Raw genomic sequence first — 19494 nt, forward strand, 5'->3', positions numbered from 1 at the left:
AATGCATGAGTTAGTGTAAGCTCTAGGTTCATGCTTACATCGGTGCAATTCTGTGAAGAAGTACTCACTATGTGAGAGTTCAAGCATTTCCACAGAGATGCCATTTTAGGGACAGCCCCTATAGCTCACAAATGCCACCTTGACCAATACACATCATACTTTAAACAATCAATGTAAAGTGTTATGTATACATTTTTATAGGCTTAATTTAGCTTTGCGAAATAGAGCTTCTAAAAATTGTGTTTGCCATTTAAACTGCATCTTAACTGGAACTCAAGAGTCACTAAAGGCAACATTATAATATATTCACGTATATTCTTGTCAGAACCACTGTCAGAGGGTCAGGGGGCAAGCAGGGGCTACTAGGCCCAGCCATGGGGGTTGTGGCCCTTAACTCCTGATGCCCCGGGGCCCGACCGACTATGGACTCTGAGCAACTGGGCCAAGTATCCCTTCAGGGGGTGACTTGGCTTGGGCTGGTAGTGCAGGTCAAGCAGTCTAAGTCTCCTCTGGAGGATGTAGGAGCGTAGTGTACACAGGCTCAAGACCCAAAACCTACACAGCAACCCTAAAAAATTAATGTTCAGCCAGATACTTGTTTTTTTGAAAAAATTAGATTTATATACAAACACAAAGCAAAATATGGTACACCATAAATATTATACGCAGTGTTTGTACGGTTGGCACGCTAGTGTTTTCCTGATGAGTTACTGAGTCCAACTTTCCTGTCTAAGCACTGTGATTATTATTCATACACGTGAGGCAACATTCAGGCTAGGTCCAAGGAGTACAAGTCTTAGAAGTTCTACAATAACTTCTTTAAAAGCCACGTTATTTCCGCGCCGTATCGCTTCATTCAGAGCAGGTTCCCTCAGAGGATCCGCAGCCCAGTAATCAGTCCTACAGGCGCTCGCTAGAGTTGGGGTATGGACGATGGGTGTGCGTCAGTGGCCCGTCGATAAGTGTAAGTCTGAATGCTGTGGGCGAAGCCACGAGTGTCCACGGCGCTCCTTCCGTGGTCGGTATGTCTTACTGAGTCTGGCAGCGTCTCGGGTGCTTCTGGATTTGGGTGGGTGAATCAATGGTTTGCTTCCACGGGACACAATCTGCAATGCTTCACTGACACACTCGGCTCCAGGGAGGCGGCCCTCCATTACAAAGCTGGGCCACTCGTGCACGTCCATCACCACTCAGGGGATATTTCCATCCCAACAAATCTCCTAAATTGTTGCAGATTCCAGTGTGGAGTGACTGTACCGGGCATCAGTGGTTTCCCCAGGAGGCTGGAATGCTGGGGGCCGGTTTTGTAAATAGAGGCCGGTTTTGCAGTGGTGCTGCAATACCAGCCCCGTAACAAATGTAGCCGTGCTGCACACTTGCATCCCTAGCCCACACTCACCCCCCCCCCCCCCTCCCCCGGGCGGGTCCAACAAAATTGCCAGGGTTGCTATGAGCTCCCAGTCTGGCCCTGGCGCCATCTCTCATATGTGCAGCTATCCAGTGTTTATTGATATTAGTGAATGACCAGATCATCAAAATGATCAGCGTTTCAGTTAAGTAAGGTGTGACTTCACAACAATTTGTCAAGAGAAACAAAAACTGCAGTTCTTGTTTTAACCAATACTTAAGCTGCAGAGAAGAAATGGCAACACAATACCCCAGAAGCACAACAAAGGTACCATGTATTTGGTGGTAATTACACAAAAGCTCAGGAAAAGAGAGACTGAGGGAATAGGGGAAGAAATACAATAGGAAAGGAAGAAAAGAAAGTAAATGCAGCAAATCAAAGAAAATACATTTTTGAAAATCACTGGCAGCATTAATGTTTTTCTTCAACTAGGTTTTCAATCAAACTTTTTAGACTGAAAATTTCTTTTGTTGCTACATGAGAATTTGTAAAAGGGTTTTATCAAGTAGCTATGGGATATCTACAGTTTTCATATTATCTTGATTACATTTCTATAGCATTATATCAGTTTAGAGGGGTAGAGGTGTGGTGCAGCGGCCAGAGTGGCTGACTCTAGAGCTCGTGGCTCACGGTTCGATACCTGGCACCAGCTGCAGCTCAGCTCAGCATCCTGTGACTCTGGGCAATAGCTCACCTAGTCTCCAAGGCTGGCCCCAGCGCCTTGAGACCCATATGGTTGATTTGTTTGCACTTTACAAATACCAGATACAGATACAGTCTGGTTGCTTTGCCAGAGTCTGGCTATTTTTAGTATCTGCATGCCTTCACTGGTGCAAACTTTGAAGGCTAAGGCCATACAAATGTTACTTCAGGAGGCACTGTTGAGGTATACAGGTATAGGGGAGTTTATCAGTAAGAAAAGGTGACCTACCCAGCATTATCACGGGTTTGGAAGTGGCTGTCAAGTGTGCAGAGGGAGATGGTGTATCCAAAGGCCATGGGCAAGCCATGACCAGAGGTAACACCAGAAATAAGACATTGTAGGAGGAACGGTTCGTGATTAGTTGGGAGTGTACTCAATATCTGTAGGGGAAGGTTGGTGTGAGACTTTTGGGTACTGGGGAATATTTTATCAAAGAAAGAATGGAAAAAGATCAGGGAAAGGCAAATATAAAAAATGAATAATGAGTAAGCAAAGTTAATGCAGTAGCATGCGTAGGAAATATGTGGCACGCATAGACAGGAAATCAACATACAGCCTAGACCTAACAAACTTCTCCCTGTTCCTATAACTGACAGCTTCTCTTGTGAACTATAAAGCAAGAAGTCTCTCCTTTGAGACGTCTTTGATGTGACAATCAAGTCTTTAGATTGTAGAGCACTTGCCAATACACAGACACGAATGTTAGGAAAGAAGGACGTCTTGTTTGCAAGAAAGATAGAATTAAGTTTGGTTACACTTATCAATTATCTCTGGTAAGTCTTAACTTGAGTAATTAACTTTGAAAACAAAAATGTAGAAAATACAAGCAGGATGGGTATACGTCGGGTATAAGAAAGGGTAAAAACAGACTAAATGTAAAGATTAGGATAAGAAAATAAAAAGGGAAAGGCGTACACCAGGGAGGGGCTTCCACATATATTAAATTACATTAAAAAAACATTGGGAAGGGTACATTAATCACAAAAGGGGGGAATACATTGTGTAATGGGACAGCTTCAACAGAAGAGGGTGAAACTGGAGAGTCTATCACACAAAATAATTTTTTTTATTTAAAAAAAAAAGGCTATCCTCAAAATTAAATGTGGAATTCCCTTAAAATAATGTCCTATGTTTTGTTTAAACAAAATAAATAAAGTAGGACTCAAACAATGATTTAGAGTGAATTCACACATGATTAATCTCAAAGTGATTAGAGAACCGAGAAAAAACCAATGGCATCTTCAGTCCTCTTACGCCCGCACTGGTCAGCATCTACTGGGCCTTTTGAGAAAAGCAGCGCTAGATTATTCCAAAAGTTTCCTTCTGAACGCTTGAGCCCTACAGTCTATTGGGAGATGGCGAAAACAAATAATATACAACGCAAACATTTCCCACGGAAAGGAATGTTTTGCTGTCGCACATTCTTGCACAAGTGGTTTGATTCATTTCGCTACAGATAATTTGTGATTCTGGTTTTAGAGAGACCGTGAGGCAGAGATGCAAAGCTTTTGACCTAGCACATACAAGAGCGGTTGGTTGACGGACTTTTCAAACACATTGAATTCGTAACCGTAAAGGTTTTTGAGAGAGAATTCCATAGTTGTCACCACAAGAATCAGAGGCATTGAAGGAGTCTGCTTGAGGAATGGAGAAAGCTGAAGGGCTCAGATTTAGGAGAGATCGCGGCAGAGCTTGGAGGTGTAGGGACATGTCGGTCTAGCTGCTGCTAGGGGATGGATGTTCGCCTTCAGATATCAGTCAGAGCTTCATGTAGTGTTGGCCGCACACCAAGCCACGCCTTCCATGTGCAGCAGGATTTTTGGCTTTCTTGATCCCTGGAGCATATTGTGCTTTCTGTTGAGGGTTTCCCTCAAGAACGTTTCATGCTGTTTACTCATGTGGTCGGTCATTGGTGAAAAAAAGGCTTCCTGGTTCTCTAGGGGGGCCTTCCCTTCTGTACAGTTCTTTGGTACTCACAATCAGCCATCGGGGTTTTGCCTCATGAAGAATGGATCTTCTTATGTACTGTTCTCCGTTGCGAGGGGTCGCGCATACAGGTGGCTCGTTGGATGTTTGATCAGTCATGATGTCACTGGCAAGTGGCATGTCTGGTGCCACGATTCAATGCTTTTCCTGCGTTAGGACTTTCGTTTGGTGCATTTCTCAGGCACATCACTTTTCCAGTGTGATGAACTGTGATTTCCCTGGCCTTTGTGTTCTCTGATGCTATCCATTTCTGCCTTGTCGGATGCTCTTTGCTGTCTGCCGGTCATGGGGCCTCTCTGGTGAAGCGCAAAGATTTATTAATGGATTAGGTTTTCGTGCAATTCTATGCACTCCGATACGGTCTCCTCTTTGTGCACTTTTGTATGTTTGTTAAGCGTTTCTTTGCGGTTAAAGCTTTCCCCGCATTCGGTACATGTAAATGGTCTCTCTCCCGTGTGAGTTCTTTGGTGACCTATAAAGTGCTGCTTTTGAGTGAAAGTTTTGCCACAATACAAACATGGGTACGGCCTTTCACCTGTGTGTGTTCTGTGGTGTTTTATGAGACTGGAGCTTTGACTAAAGCATTTCTCACAGACTGTGCAGATGTACGGCTTCTCTCCGGTATGTATCCTCTTGTGGAGGCTCAGACTCGAGCTACGGGCAAAGCTTTTTCCACAATGGGCACATGTATACGGTTTTTCACCCGTGTGATTCCTCTGGTGCTTGAGAAGACCAGAGTTCTGTCTGAAGCTCTTTTCACATTCATTGCATTTATAGGGTTTGTCTTCAGTGCTGTCACCGGATTGTCTTGGATGATTCTCATTATCGTCAGCATTTTCAGAGTGCAATGTCTGATGAAGAAGAAACATGGAGAGATCGCTGTATAATACTCCACACTCAGGACACATGTAAGACCTCTCTCTTGGGGACGTGCCATGCTGAACTGTAGGAATGATTACTGTGTTCACATTGTTCGTGCCCTGGCTGGGTTTAATAATAATTGTGTCCGCTGGGCTGCCTGGGTCAACAGATGTCATTGCGAGGTTGTAGAAGATGCCATCGTCGTAACAAGTGAGAACCTCCTCACCGGCGCCTTCAGACCAGGCCTCCCGAAGGTGCGCTGGCTCCGACACAGCTTCAACCTGCTCCTCGGTTATAGATTCATTTGTATCTACAAGAGTAAAAATGTTATCATTAATGCAAGGATATTTAAAGAAATGTGGTGATTAATTCAAGGAATGTGAAGAACTGACGCAAGACTAAAAATACAAAACTGCTGGAGCAGAGTAAAGAAATTAAACAAGGCAGAAACTAACAGTGTGCTGCGGTAAAATAAAAGAACTACACAAGGCAGAATGTAACAGTGAGCTGGGGAGAGTAAAGGAATGACACAAGGGGGAAAAGTAACACTGTGCAGGGGTAGAGTAAAGGAACAACACAAGACAGAAAGTAATACTGTGTTAGGGAGAGTAAAGAAATGATACAAGCCTGAAAGTAACAGTGTGCTGGGAAGAGTAAAGAAACCGTTCAGCCTTCTACCTCAGAACCATCATCCCTCTGAAGAACGAGGCCAAGACAGATCACATCCTCTACCCCAACCAATCACTATTCAAAAGAGCTAGAACACATCTGTTCAGGACTGCTGCCTCCGACCACTCATCCCTCTAAAGAACTCGGCCCTGATTTTTCAGACGCTACCTCTGACCACTCATCCCTCTGAAGAACAAAGCCGAGACTGTTCACATCCTCTACCGCTACAAATCACTTTTCTACAGAGCAAGAACATGCGAGTTAAGGTATGCGAGTTAAGGTCTGCTGCCTTGGACCACACATCCCTCTGAAGAACGAGACCAAGACTGTTCAGCCCGAGACCTCCGACTCCTCATCCCTCTAAAGAACTCACCCCTGAATGCCCAGTACTTCTACTCTTGATCATTCAACTCTCTAAAAAACTTGCCCCAACCATTCAGCCTACTCTTCCAGACCACTCAACTCTCGAAAGATCTAGGCTCTCACTTTTCAGCCTAGCTATCCCTGACTATTCTCTGGTCTAAAGAGCTGCGACCTGCCAGCTCAGCCCCTACCCCAGGCTATTCACTCTTCTAAAGAGCTAGACCCTGTGTATGGCTCCGCTACCCTAAACACTCACTCCTCAAAATATCTAGACCCTGACACTCTGCCTGCTACACTGACCATTCACCCCTTCTAAAGAACTAGCCACTGACAGGTCAACCCCGCTACACTTAACCACTCACAACTCCAAATAACCAACCATTCAGCTTGCTACCCCTGATCGCTCACACCTGCACAGAGAGAGGCCCTCGCTGTTCAGCCCTACGTCCCTTAACCAGACGCCCCTCTAACTAGGCCCTGCCTTGTCAGACCTACTACACCTGACCAATCACTCTTCTAAAGAGCTAGACATTGTATGTGCAGCCCGTTACCCCCAACTGCTACTCCCTATAAACAGCTGGGCCCTCGCCCTTCTGCCCACTACCCCAACCACTCAGCCGTCTAAAGAACTGGACAGTACCACTTCTCCTGACCATTGACTCTACTAAACAAGCATTTACAATACAATGGTCTCAGCATTATTAAAGGTAGAGCTATTGGCATTGCTCATGACATTTTTTTTCAAAAACATAAATAAATGGTATTGTCATTTACAATGGCAATAGGTGAGCAGTAGAGAGTATTCGCGGACACAGGGCCACACACACACACACACACACACACAGAGACAGAGCCGCGCACACCGACACACAGAGCCGCGCACACACTTACAGACAGAGCCACACACACACTTACAGACAGAGCCACACACACAAACAGACAGTCACGCACACACACACACACACAGACAGAGCCACGCACACACAGACAGAGCTTTTTTTTCATGTTTTTTTAAACATAAATAAATGGTATTGTCATTTACAATGGCAATAGGTGAGCAGTAGAGAGTATTCGCGGACACAGAGCCACACACACAGACAGAGCCGCGCACACACACACACAGACAGAGCGGCGCACACACACACAGACAGACAGAGCCACGCACACCCACACACAGAGCCGCGCACACACACACAGACAGAGCCGCGCACACACACACACAGAGTCACAAACACACAGACAGATCCACGCACACACACACACAGACAGACAGAGCCACGCACACACACAGACAGAGCCACGCACACAGAAGGAGGGAGCTGAAAAACATGTTCTCTTGTGAAGTACTATATGAAAAAAGAAAAATGTAATTCACTAAAAGAGCAGTGGACGGATACAGGTAAACCAATCAAAACCATGTTAAAGAGGTTATTCTCAAGCAAGGGAGTTGCCAGCAAATTAAAATACCCCCACTTTGATCCAAACCTCTGATGGTACCATGTAAGCAAAGCAAGTGAGCCTGACCCTCGATAGAAGAGCTTTCTTGATTCTTCCATCCAAGCAGATATCTAACTATCCTTTCACTCTCCCATCCAGCACTAATAGCCACTTTTCAACTTTCCCCTTTCTGTCCATTCTTTCACCCTTCTTTCCTTTTTTTCACTTGAATGTCCTACACCTGTATTTCCTTTCTTTCACCCTTCTTTCTCTTCTTACACCCTTCTGTTCTATCACTCTCCTTTCCTTTCACCCTTCCTTGCTTTCAGCCTTCCTATATTACCTTTTCTGCCTACCCATGTTTATTTCTTCCTTGTCTCACTTGCTCTTCAAGAGAAGAGAGGGTGTAGCATAAGGGCCAGACCTGCTGACTTCGATTCTCATCATCCGAGCAAAACACTTAATTTCCCTGTGCCTACAGAAATGTATGTGTCCTTGTAAAATGTAATTGGTGCTCATGTAAATCACTCCAATACCTTCTAGCCGAGTTTGTGCTATAATAAAAACAGAAAAAATAAAAAATTAAATATATTGTCATTCCTCTCCCCCTCTCCCCCGCCCCCCATTTTCTTCTCTTCCTCTGTCTTCTTCACTATATTTGTTTAATTTTAATTACACAGCCCTAGAGCCCCACGCTGGGAGCTTTTGTCTGAGGAGCTGCAGAGAACAGAGGCTCTTAAACAACTCTATCACCGCTGTAGTTGCTAAAGCGGGATTCGAGGGCTCCCCCATATTCTCAAGTGGATGGAAAATAAAAAGATGAGTGATGAAAGCCATCAAATAAGAAGCAAGGAAATAAGAATTTGAAAAAAGCCATTCAAGGAATGGGCTCTTAGGCCATTGTAACTTTTCGGGACACTCCACAAGAGATCTTTTGCAATCGAAGTCAAACCTAAAATGCGTCTCTCATTCCCTCATCCATCACCCCATCATGGAGAGTACCAGGGCTCAGGCACTACAGATGCGCAGACTAACCTAGCTGTGCCAATGCGCCCATGTGCACAGGATGACGTAGGGTGCAGGTAACCCTATGGGCGCCCGTGGAGAGGCCCAGGGGTCCGAGAGCCTAGCCCGGGTGTTGTGCTCGCGCCCGCTCCATGACGAGTCAATATAGAAAACAGTGGTCCTGGTTAGGTTTCAATTTGTATGCAATGTTCAGTATCTAACACATCAAAATAGCACCCACCATAAATTCATTTATCATACTTAAGAAACTGAAAATGATATGTATACATTTAGACCAAGTGTATATTTTGTATGCATTTATTTATGCATAGTTCATATCAACGCTCTATTACTTTTACGAGCTTTGAGCATATATCCAATAACATGAATAACACATAAAAACTAAAATGCAATTATATAGTCATTACATTTCAAGTGTGCTCTCAGAAGAAAAAGGAAGGGGAAATGTGCAAGTTGTGAGGGACCGGGTAAAGGTGGTGTGACTGGTTCAAGAACATCACGTAGAAATCAAGATGCCTTTACACTCATTATATACATGGTTCCAAAAATGCATCCGACATAGGTTAAAATTCATTAATTTCTTTATATCCTATGCTGTGCTAGTGTAGCGCGGTCTACGTTTCGACCCCCAAAGAACGCTGTACGGGTGATTATTGCCTCATGATGGGGTCTTCATCAGGACTGAGAGTTGTGAGAGCCTACAAAAATAATAGAGGAATTCATTACCTATTTAGAATAAAATGGGTGGGTGGGCTGAGTGCAATTAGTATTGAGTGGCAAATTACGTACATCATCAAGACGGTAGAAATCTTTTCCGTCTGGGAGAGGGCCTGGTTGCGCTCCTGGGAAGTCTGTAAAAGAATTAAGACTGAGAATCAGTCACTAGCTAGCTAAGGCTGCTAGATGAAAGAAGGCTCATGGCTGAAATGGGGACTTACTTGTGGAACTGCTCCTGAAAGTTATATGCAGGTTGCTCCAGGCTTACGTCCTGTTATTCTTTATTGGGCGCGCTGTGTAGAAAGACATTCATAAAATGAATGAATACCCACACTGGTAGTTAACTGTTATTAATTCACAAGAAAAGACAAATGGCATTTAAATGCCCTGGGAAAACGTTCCAGAGCGTTAGGTTAATGTGCAATCTAATTTGAAAACCCAATTGTTACAGAGCGCCTAGACGCGCTGAGTCTATGTCGATTGGAAACATAGGTAGTTAACTGTTATTAATTCCCAAGAAAAGACAAATGGCATTTAAATGCCCTGGGAAAACATTGCAGAGCGTTGGGTTAATATGCAATCTAGTTTAAAAACCCAATGGATGCAGAGCGTCTGGACGCGCTGAGTCCATGTCGATTAAAAACGGGTCAGATTTAGTTTAAATAAATCACACGGAAGTGTCATCTGGTATTTTACAAAGAAGTGGAGTGAACGGGTTAATATCAGGCATGCCCGCTGGTAAGTTAATTAAACGGAGGCAGCAGCTTGACTTACTTAAAACGCGCCGTCCGTGGTCCGACCTCTGGGGTTTTGGGCTTGGAATGAGCAACTCGCGGTGCAGCCGCTGGATTGCAATCAAGTTGGAGGCTCGACTTCAAAGGGCCAATCGTTTACAGAGACGGGGCGTGAAATGCCGGTTTTATCTAACGCGTCCTGCGTGGGCGAGGGACTCTCTACAAAGAGTATTATGTAGAGCGAACTACGGAGGGGGAGAGTCTGTAAAGTGTATCATTCAGTAGTGGTGAAGCTATTATCGTGGTAAAACCCATATTGACAAATGGGTGTCTGCCAACACGGGCTGATTGTAATGTGACTGCATTTTATAAAAATAACAACAAGTAATACGTTAGCTAATAACCAAAAAAAAAAAAAATCCAATATATACATGTGGAAATCATTTTTCATTATTCAATGGCATTCAGAACACAGTTAAAAATATCCTTTTTCATTGAATGATGTTAGTATACTAAGTTGCCACTAAATGCTGTCCCAGTGTTAGCAGCCACTATGGGATTTTACCAATTTATCTTATACAGAGATGGAATTTATGGCCATGGAATCACATAACGGAACATGATTGGTTATGCGGGATTTTTGGCAGGAGGTAGGAGGTCAGTCTGGATTTAGTCCGGCCATTTGTGCATAGTTGGCATCCATCTCATTGAGTCCATGGCTCACCGTTTTGAATAGGTGCATCCATTTGCATTCCCTAATGTTCATTATAGAGTTCACATTGCCCCCACGTGGTCCCAAGGAGATTTTTTCTAGGACTAACCATCTCATTGATTCGGGGGTGTGGTTGTGTTCCTTGAAGTGATCCACAAGAGGTGCTCCAACTGTAGAGCATCGGATTCTGCTGGAGTGCTGGAAGATTCGATTCTTAACTTTCTGTTTGGTCTGGCCGACGTACATCAAATTGCAGGGGCACAGAATGGCGTAAATGACTCCGCTTGTGTTACAATTCGTGAAAGATTTGAGATCTATGGTTAGATCGTTGTACATCAGTTGTTTAGTTTCCCAGCAGGTGGGGCATGCCTTGCACGTTGTACATTTGAAATGGCCCACCACATCGGGAAGGTTCCACATCCTTTGTATGGTAGGCGCTGCAGGGCTGTCCAACATGGAGCGTACTACATGGTCCTTTATGCTTTTGGCTTTTTTAAAAGCATGCATCGGAGGGTCCGGGCAGTCTAGGGTGTCTGCAATAAGGTTCCAGTGTTGGTTCACTACTTTCCGTATTGCATTGCTCTTAGTGCAGAATGTGGTTACACAAATCATCCGTGATTTTGAGAGGTTGCGTATCTTTGGTGTCAAAAGGGATGCTCGGTCTTGGTACCAAGCTCTTTTCCGTGATCTTTTTACTAGACGTTGTGGATATCCCCTGTCCACAAGACGGTTGATTAGATCGTCAGATTCCTTAAAAAAGTCTTCTTTGAGGGAGCAATTCCTCCTGAGGCGGAGGAATTGACCGAATGGTAAATTGTCTCTCAGGGCCCTTGTATGATGACTGGTATACCTCAAAAGTGAATTACGCTCAGATGGTTTCCTGAAGAGGGTGGTGTAGAGATGATCCTTGTCCACTTTGATGGTAATATCGAGGAAGTCGATAGACTCAGTACTTGACGTCATGGTGAACTTTATGTCTTCTGACTGGGTATTCAGCCATGCTAAAAATGCATATAGAGAGCCGTCATCACCTGTCCAAATCATCAGGACATCATCAATATATCGATGCCAGGTGGAGATCATATCACGGTAAGGGTTCGTCGCTGCCATTATACAGTCTTGTTCATACTCAGACATATACAGAATTGCCAGGTCCGGTGCAAATGCAGCACCCATAGCAACTCCCTTGCTCTGGATGAAGAATTTGTTTTGAAAGATGAAGAAGTTTTTAGTCATTGCAATTTCCAGTAGGTCCACTATAAATTCTGTAGGGACTGTGACCGGTTGTTCGCGTCTATCAAGAACTCTCTTAATACAGTTTAATGCAGGTCTCTGAGGTATGCTGGTGTAAAGTGAAATAATATCCATCGTCACCAGAATTTGATTGGTCTTGTCGAAGGGTGTTTGATCTATGAAATTAATCACTTGCATAGTATCTCTGAGGTAAGTGGGGGTGGACTCAGCAAGTGGCTTTAGAAAAACGTCAACATATTTACATAGAACCGCATCCAGAAATGATAGGGCGTCCAGGTGGTTTGAGTGGGTCTTTGTGGACTTTAGGTAGTACATAAATCTACGACCACCTTCAACCTTCATGCCAAGTATGGCGTCGGTATCACACAAAATATTGACCTATGAAAGCGTGGTCTTAAGGGATGTCCTTAAGGTATTAAATGAAAAGTCATATGTGAAATACAACATCACAGCAGGTGAAAAGACAGCGTTGGACTCCCTCAAGAATAACAAGTCCATAGTAATCAAACCAGCAGACAAGGGGGGATCCATTGTCATGCTTAACACAGAGGATTACAAATCAGAAATCCACTCCCAATTGATGGATGGCATCAGCTACAGACCAGTGATGGGTGACCCGACCCCGGGAATCAGAAAGGAGATTCAAACACTTACCAAGCAAGCCCTTGACTTAGGGTTTATCACGAATAAAGAACTACTATACCTCAACGTGGAACAACCAAGGACACCCACAATTTATGTACTACCTAAAGTCCACAAAGACCCACTCAAACCACCTGGACGCCCTATCATTTCTGGATGCGGTTCGCTTCTAGAACCACTATGTAAATATGTTGACGTTTTTCTAAAGCCACTTGCTGAGTCCACCCCCACTTACCTCAGAGATACTATGCAAGTGATTAATTTCATAGATCAAACACCCTTCGACAAGACCAATCAAATTCTGGTGACGATGGATATTATTTCACTTTACACCAGCATACCTCAGAGACCTGCATTAAACTGTATTAAGAGAGTTCTTGATAGACGCGAACAACCGGTCACAGTCCCTACAGAATTTATAGTGGACCTACTGGAAATTGCAATGACTAAAAACTTCTTCATCTTTCAAAACAAATTCTTCATCCAGAGCAAGGGAGTTGCTATGGGTGCTGCATTTGCACCGGACCTGGCAATTCTGTATATGTCTGAGTATGAACAAGACTGTATAATGGCAGCGACGAACCCTTACCGTGATATGATCTCCACCTGGCATCGATATATTGATGATGTCCTGATGATTTGGACAGGTGATGACGGCTCTCTATATGCATTTTTAGCATGGCTGAATACCCAGTCAGAAGACATAAAGTTCACCATGACGTCAAGTACTGAGTCTATCGACTTCCTCGATATTACCATCAAAGTGGACAAGGATCATCTCTACACCACCCTCTTCAGGAAACCATCTGAGCGTAATTCACTTTTGAGGTATACCAGTCATCATACAAGGGCCCTGAGAGACAATTTACCATTCGGTCAATTCCTCCGCCTCAGGAGGAATTGCTCCCTCAAAGAAGACTTTTTTAAGGAATCTGACGATCTAATCAACCGTCTTGTGGACAGGGGATATCCACAACGTCTAGTAAAAAGATCACGGAAAAGAGCTTGGTACCAAGACCGAGCATCCCTTTTGACACCAAAGATACGCAACCTCTCAAAATCACGGATGATTTGTGTAACCACATTCTGCACTAAGAGCAATGCAATACGGAAAGTAGTGAACCAACACTGGAACCTTATTGCAGACACCCTAGACTGCCCGGACCCTCCGATGCATGCTTTTAAAAAAGCCAAAAGCATAAAGGACCATGTAGTACGCTCCATGTTGGACAGCCCTGCAGCGCCTACCATACAAAGGATGTGGAACCTTCCCGATGTGGTGGGCCATTTCAAATGTACAACGTGCAAGGCATGCCCCACCTGCTGGGAAACTAAACAACTGATGTACAACGATCTAACCATAGATCTCAAATCTTTCACGAATTGTAACACAAGCGGAGTCATTTACGCCATTCTGTGCCCCTGCAATTTGATGTACGTCGGCCAGACCAAACAGAAAGTTAAGAATCGAATCTTCCAGCACTCCAGCAGAATCCGATGCTCTACAGTTGGAGCACCTCTTGTGGATCACTTCAAGGAACACAACCACACCCCCGAATCAATGAGATGGTTAGTCCTAGAAAAAATCTCCTTGGGACCACGTGGGGGCAATGTGAACTCTATAATGAACATTAGGGAATGCAAATGGATGCACCTATTCAAAACGGTGAGCCATGGACTCAATGAGATGGATGCCAACTATGCACAAATGGCCGGACTAAATCCAGACTGACCTCCTACCTCCTGCCAAAAATCCCGCATAACCAATCATGTTCCGTTATGTGATTCCATGGCCATAAATTCCATCTCTGTATAAGATAAATTGGTAAAATCCCATAGTGGCTGCTAACACTGGGACAGCATTTAGTGGCAACTTAGTATACTAACATCATTCAATGAAAAAGGATATTTTTAACTGTGTTCTGAATGCCATTGAATAATGAAAAATGATTTCCACATGTATATATTGGATTTTTTTTTTTTTTGGTTATTAGCTAACGTATTACTTGTTGTTATTTTTATAAAATGCAGTCACATTACAATCAGCCCGTGTTGGCAGACACCCATTTGTCAATATGGGTTTTACCACGATAATAGCTTCACCACTACTGAATGATACACTTTACAGACTCTCCCCCTCCGTAGTTCGCTCTACATAATACTCTTTGTAGAGAGTCCCTCGCCCACGCAGGACGCGTTAGATAAAACCGGCATTTCACGCCCCGTCTCTGTAAACGATTGGCCCTTTGAAGTCGAGCCTCCAACTTGATTGCAATCCAGCGGCTGCACCGCGAGTTGCTCATTCCAAGCCCAGAACCCCAGAGGTCGGACCACGGACGGCGCGTTTTAAGTAAGTCAAGCTGCTGCCTCCGTTTAATTAACTTACCAGCGGGCATGCCTGATATTAACCCGTTCACTCCACTTCTTTGTAAAATACCAGATGACACTTCCGTGTGATTTATTTAAACTAAATCTGACCCGTTTTTAATCGACATGGACTCAGCGCGTCCAGACGCTCTGCATCCATTGGGTTTTTAAACTAGATTGCATATTAACCCAACGCTCTGCAATGTTTTCCCAGGGCATTTAAATGCCATTTGTCTTTTCTTGGGAATTAATAACAGTTAACTACCTATGTTTCCAATCGACATAGACTCAGCGCGTCTAGGCGCTCTGTAACAATTGGGTTTTCAAATTAGATTGCACATTAACCTAACGCTCTGGAACGTTTTCCCAGGGCATTTAAATGCCATTTGTCTTTTCTTGTGAATTAATAACAGTTAACTACCAGTGTGGGTATTCATTCATTTTATGAATGTCTTTCTACACAGCGCGCCCAATAAAGAATAACAGGACGTAAGCCTGGAGCAACCTGCATATAACTTTCAGGAGCAGTTCCACAAGTAAGTCCCCATTTCAGCCATGAGCCTTCTTTCATCTAGCAGCCTTAGCTAGCTAGTGACTGATTCTCAGTCTTAATTCTTTTACAGACTTCCCAGGAGCGCAACCAGGCCCTCTCCCAGACGGAAAAGATTTCTACCGTCTTGATGATGTACGTAATTTGCCACTCAATACTAATTGCACTCAGCCCACCCACCCATTTTATTCTAAATAGGTAATGAATTCCTCTATTATTTTTGTAGGCTCTCACAACTCTCAGTCCTGATGAAGACCCCATCATGAGGCAATAATCACCCGTACAGCGTTCTTTGGGGGTCGAAACGTAGACCGCGCTACACTAGCACAGCATAGGATATAAAGAAATTAATTAATTTTAACCTATGTCGGATGCATTTTTGGAACCATGTATATAATGAGTGTAAAGGCATCTTGATTTCTACGTGATGTTCTTGAACCAGTCACACCACCTTTACCCGGTCCCTCACAACTTGCACATTTCCCCTTCCTTTTTCTTCTGAGAGCACACTTGAAATGTAATGACTATATAATTGCATTTTAGTTTTTATGTGTTATTCATGTTATTGGATATATGCTCAAAGCTCGTAAAAGTAATAGAGCGTTGATATGAACTATGCATAAATAAATGCATACAAAATATACACTTGGTCTAAATGTATACATATCATTTTCAGTTTCTTAAGTATGATAAATGAATTTATGGTGGGTGCTATTTTGATGTGTTAGATACTGAACATTGCATACAAATTGAAACCTAACCAGGACCACTGTTTTCTATATTGACATTTCCGGACCCAGGTCCTGGAGTTTGTAGGGTCAACCCCTTTCTCACTCCTACGCTCCATGACGAGGGCTGAGGCCCGCCTGATATTCCGTTCCCACAGTTGGCTCGCGCTCCTCTCACAGGCTTCTTGCAGACTCATCAGCCGGGCCCAGCCGGCCTGCATTTCCCAGGGCTTTAAATAAAGTTATCAGTGCCCGCATCAGATTCCAAGCAGCGGTTCAAGCCTGGCTGCTCCGAGCTCGGAACCCATCCTTGCAAGTTGCGAGTGGGAAAAAAATAACTGGTGCGTGAAGGTTGGAGAACAGGAAGTGGGTCTGACAGCGACCAGCGAGGAGGGGGTGGGGGCTTCCAAGGAAGAGCTCCAAGGTTGATTAAATAAAAGAACTGAGTAGTGTAATCCCAGCAACTATCATGTTTGTAGGGATATGAGGAACCAAGACTGTGACAGAAAGTATGACAGAACAAGCATTGGAAATGCAATAGGTCTCGCATTAGAAAAGTTGTAGCTATTGGTCTTGTAAATGAAAAATATTTTATTCATGTGTTGGTTTTTAAAATAGCTAAATTGATAGCTTTGTCATTTACAATGCCAATAGTTATAACTTTTGCGAATGTGACACCTGTAGCATTTGTAATGCAACATGTTTTGTATTTACGTGACTTAGATGGCAGCTCTGGTCGTTAGGCCACATCTGCGGTTCACCTGCAGCACAGAGTACTACTACATTAAGTGGTGTGACAAGCAGAAGTAAAAGAACTCCAGTTTCATTCTAGCCATTTCACATGAAGATAATTAAGGCTGATATACAAACCACATGATTTAGTTAAGCACAGCAGAAGTTGCCATCAACAACTGACGCAGATGATCGACAGGCTTATTACACAAGCATGTCTTCACATTACGGTGTCAATCCCACCGAAAAGCCTTGTACATAGTACCTGGGGGAAGAGCTAGAGGGGTAAACGCATAACTTTAAATCTTTTTCAAGTTTTGAGGGCATCATAGGCTAGAAGCCTTGACTAACAGAGAGGATTTTGATGAACTACTTATTAAAAATACCTGCACTTTTTTTATCCATGCATTGGATGGCATGAACAGGAGTAATAGGTAAACCATTTAACCAATAATTGCAGAGCTATACAATGCAAGTTAATTGAATAAAATGCAAGACTAAACATACACTACACACACTTAAGCCTAAGCCACACTTTACCAACCAAGTACAACAAACTGAGTAGCCACTGGCTATTTTAGAAGGCATTTTCGTGCTTCGTTGAGGGTTTCTCAGTAAGAAGCAAATGATACAATACAAGAATGAACCACATATGCAGATTTCAAAGCAGGCAAACCTGCTCTCAATAATCCTCATCTCAGACCCGTTATGGATGCCAACATCAAGCAAACTGTCCTTCACACGCAATAACAAAACCGATCACAATTTTTAGAGTACATCCTTGGAGGCCAAAACATTCATTTCGACAGATTGGAGCAGGCCGACAGAAGAAGTTTTGCCAACAGGTAACATGTCTGCTCCTTGTAAATTAGCCTAAAGTAATTGTGCTGACTCACTTGATGCGAAAGACGTCAAAATTGTAGAAAGTGCAAAAAACTGGGCACATCTAAGATTGAGTCTAATATTATACCAGGTGCACTTTGTGTAACAGAGCCCAAAAAAGCAGTGGCCAGTGGTACCCCAAATATTTAGTCAGGCAACCACACATGCAATACTGGCAAATGTATTAAGCCCCAAATCGCGCCAAAGTCGCAACTAGAAACCAGCCCAAAAAACAACTTCCCAAAGATCGACTTTCTAAAAATAAATAACACACTAATTTCTAATCCCCAGCTATCAGGAACATTAGCCAACTAATAATTAAATAAAATAAAAATTGCCATTGTATTTATATAGCACTTACTACCCCTGACGAGGGATCGAGGTGTTTTACGCCAGCAGCAAGCTGCTCCGGAACCCAAGGTTAGTGGTTTGTTCAGTGCTATTGGTTACACTTAGTTATTTGGGATAAGTCTTGGGCCCTTAGAGCAAGCCATTCCATGCAGTCATTTCAGTTTTTTATGATGTGCTCCAGGCTATAGATGATAAATGCACTAATGCGCAGGTAGAAAAAGGATTTGCTGAGGATCACACAATGTTGGTCGGGGCTGAAATCCGGGATTGGAACTAAAGGTTACAGGTTCAAAAATACTGAACCAGAATGACGAGTTCAATTCACAGCAGGATAGATCTAAAGGAACGATACATTTCCTATAAACCTGGACACCACAGCGCCTTCCCAAAAGCCGCTTTCACAGCACCTCCTCCCATGAGCACGCTTTGCAAAGGTGGAGGGGCCGCCGCCTAACCCTTAAAGACTGAAATGAAGCTACTGATGTTTTAAGCAGGAACCTCGACAGACCTGCCTGCTTCCACTTTATAGAGGCATTCCTGCTGCACACTTCTGGGGCAGGCGACAGTACACAGTGAGTACAAAGGTTGAGATGTTTATTCAGAATTTTTTTTATAGCTTACAACAGTACATGCAGCACTGGTCACAGAGTTGTTATTCGAAACACCATGTTGCCGCTTCACTGGTTAACGACACTGTGTGATCCTAGGCAAATCATCCCTTAGACTAATCAAATGACTACAAGCCACAATCTGCTAGCGACGCCCCTCAAAAAAATAATTGGGCAGAGCTTAGAAAACAGACAAAAACTAAAAGCATATAATAAGGGAAACATACAGGTAAACCTTTACCCAAGCAAGTATTTGATCTAAACAGATGAAATGCAGCTTTCCAAAAGAAAAAGGCGAAGTGCTGCAGAACTGGAAGCTGCCGGATCCGCACTCAATGCACATCAGGCCTGGAAAGAAAAAAGCGTAACTTCTCATGAGCCCAGTTACTTTCACAGAAAAATCGGAGCATTCAGTGGAGGCTGGTAGGGGACAGGGGGGTGGGGGTGGGGGTGCTGCTAGGAAAACAAGACGGAGGGAAGTCAGAGAAGGGGAGGGGGAGGAGAAATGCGACACGGCGGGCAGGGGAGGGGGCGGAGCGGGGAGAGCCAAAATTACAGAAATGCAGCTTTCCAAAAGCAATAGACGAATTGCTGCTGAACTGGAAGCTGCCGGAGCCGCACTCAATGCACATCAGGACTTTAATGAGAAAAGCGAACTTCGCACGAGCCCAGTTACTTTCACAGAAAAATCGGAACATTCAGTGGAGGCTGGTAGGAGACAGGGGGGTAAGGGTGGGAGGGGTGCTAGGAAAACAAGACGGAGG

The 19494-nt window shown here is 43.8% G+C and overlaps 1 protein-coding gene across 1 annotated transcript in view; it reads right to left on the reverse strand.

Annotated features, from left to right (window-relative positions):
* Window positions 1-301: 301 nt before the first annotated feature.
* The window catches only part of LOC147709917 (zinc finger protein 783-like), a 67863-nt gene continuing 48670 nt past the window's right edge, over window positions 302-19494 (reverse strand). The window contains exon 5 of the mRNA XM_086928346.1: window positions 302-5268. Coding sequence (XP_086784472.1) covers window positions 4415-5268 — 854 coding nt within the window. The 3' untranslated portion in view covers window positions 302-4414. The remainder of the gene's footprint in view (window positions 5269-19494) is intronic.

The sequence above is a fragment of the Lissotriton vulgaris genome, chromosome 6 (genome assembly GCF_964263255.1).
Source record: "Lissotriton vulgaris chromosome 6, aLisVul1.2, whole genome shotgun sequence".
Classification (NCBI taxonomy): Eukaryota; Metazoa; Chordata; class Amphibia; order Caudata; family Salamandridae; genus Lissotriton; species Lissotriton vulgaris.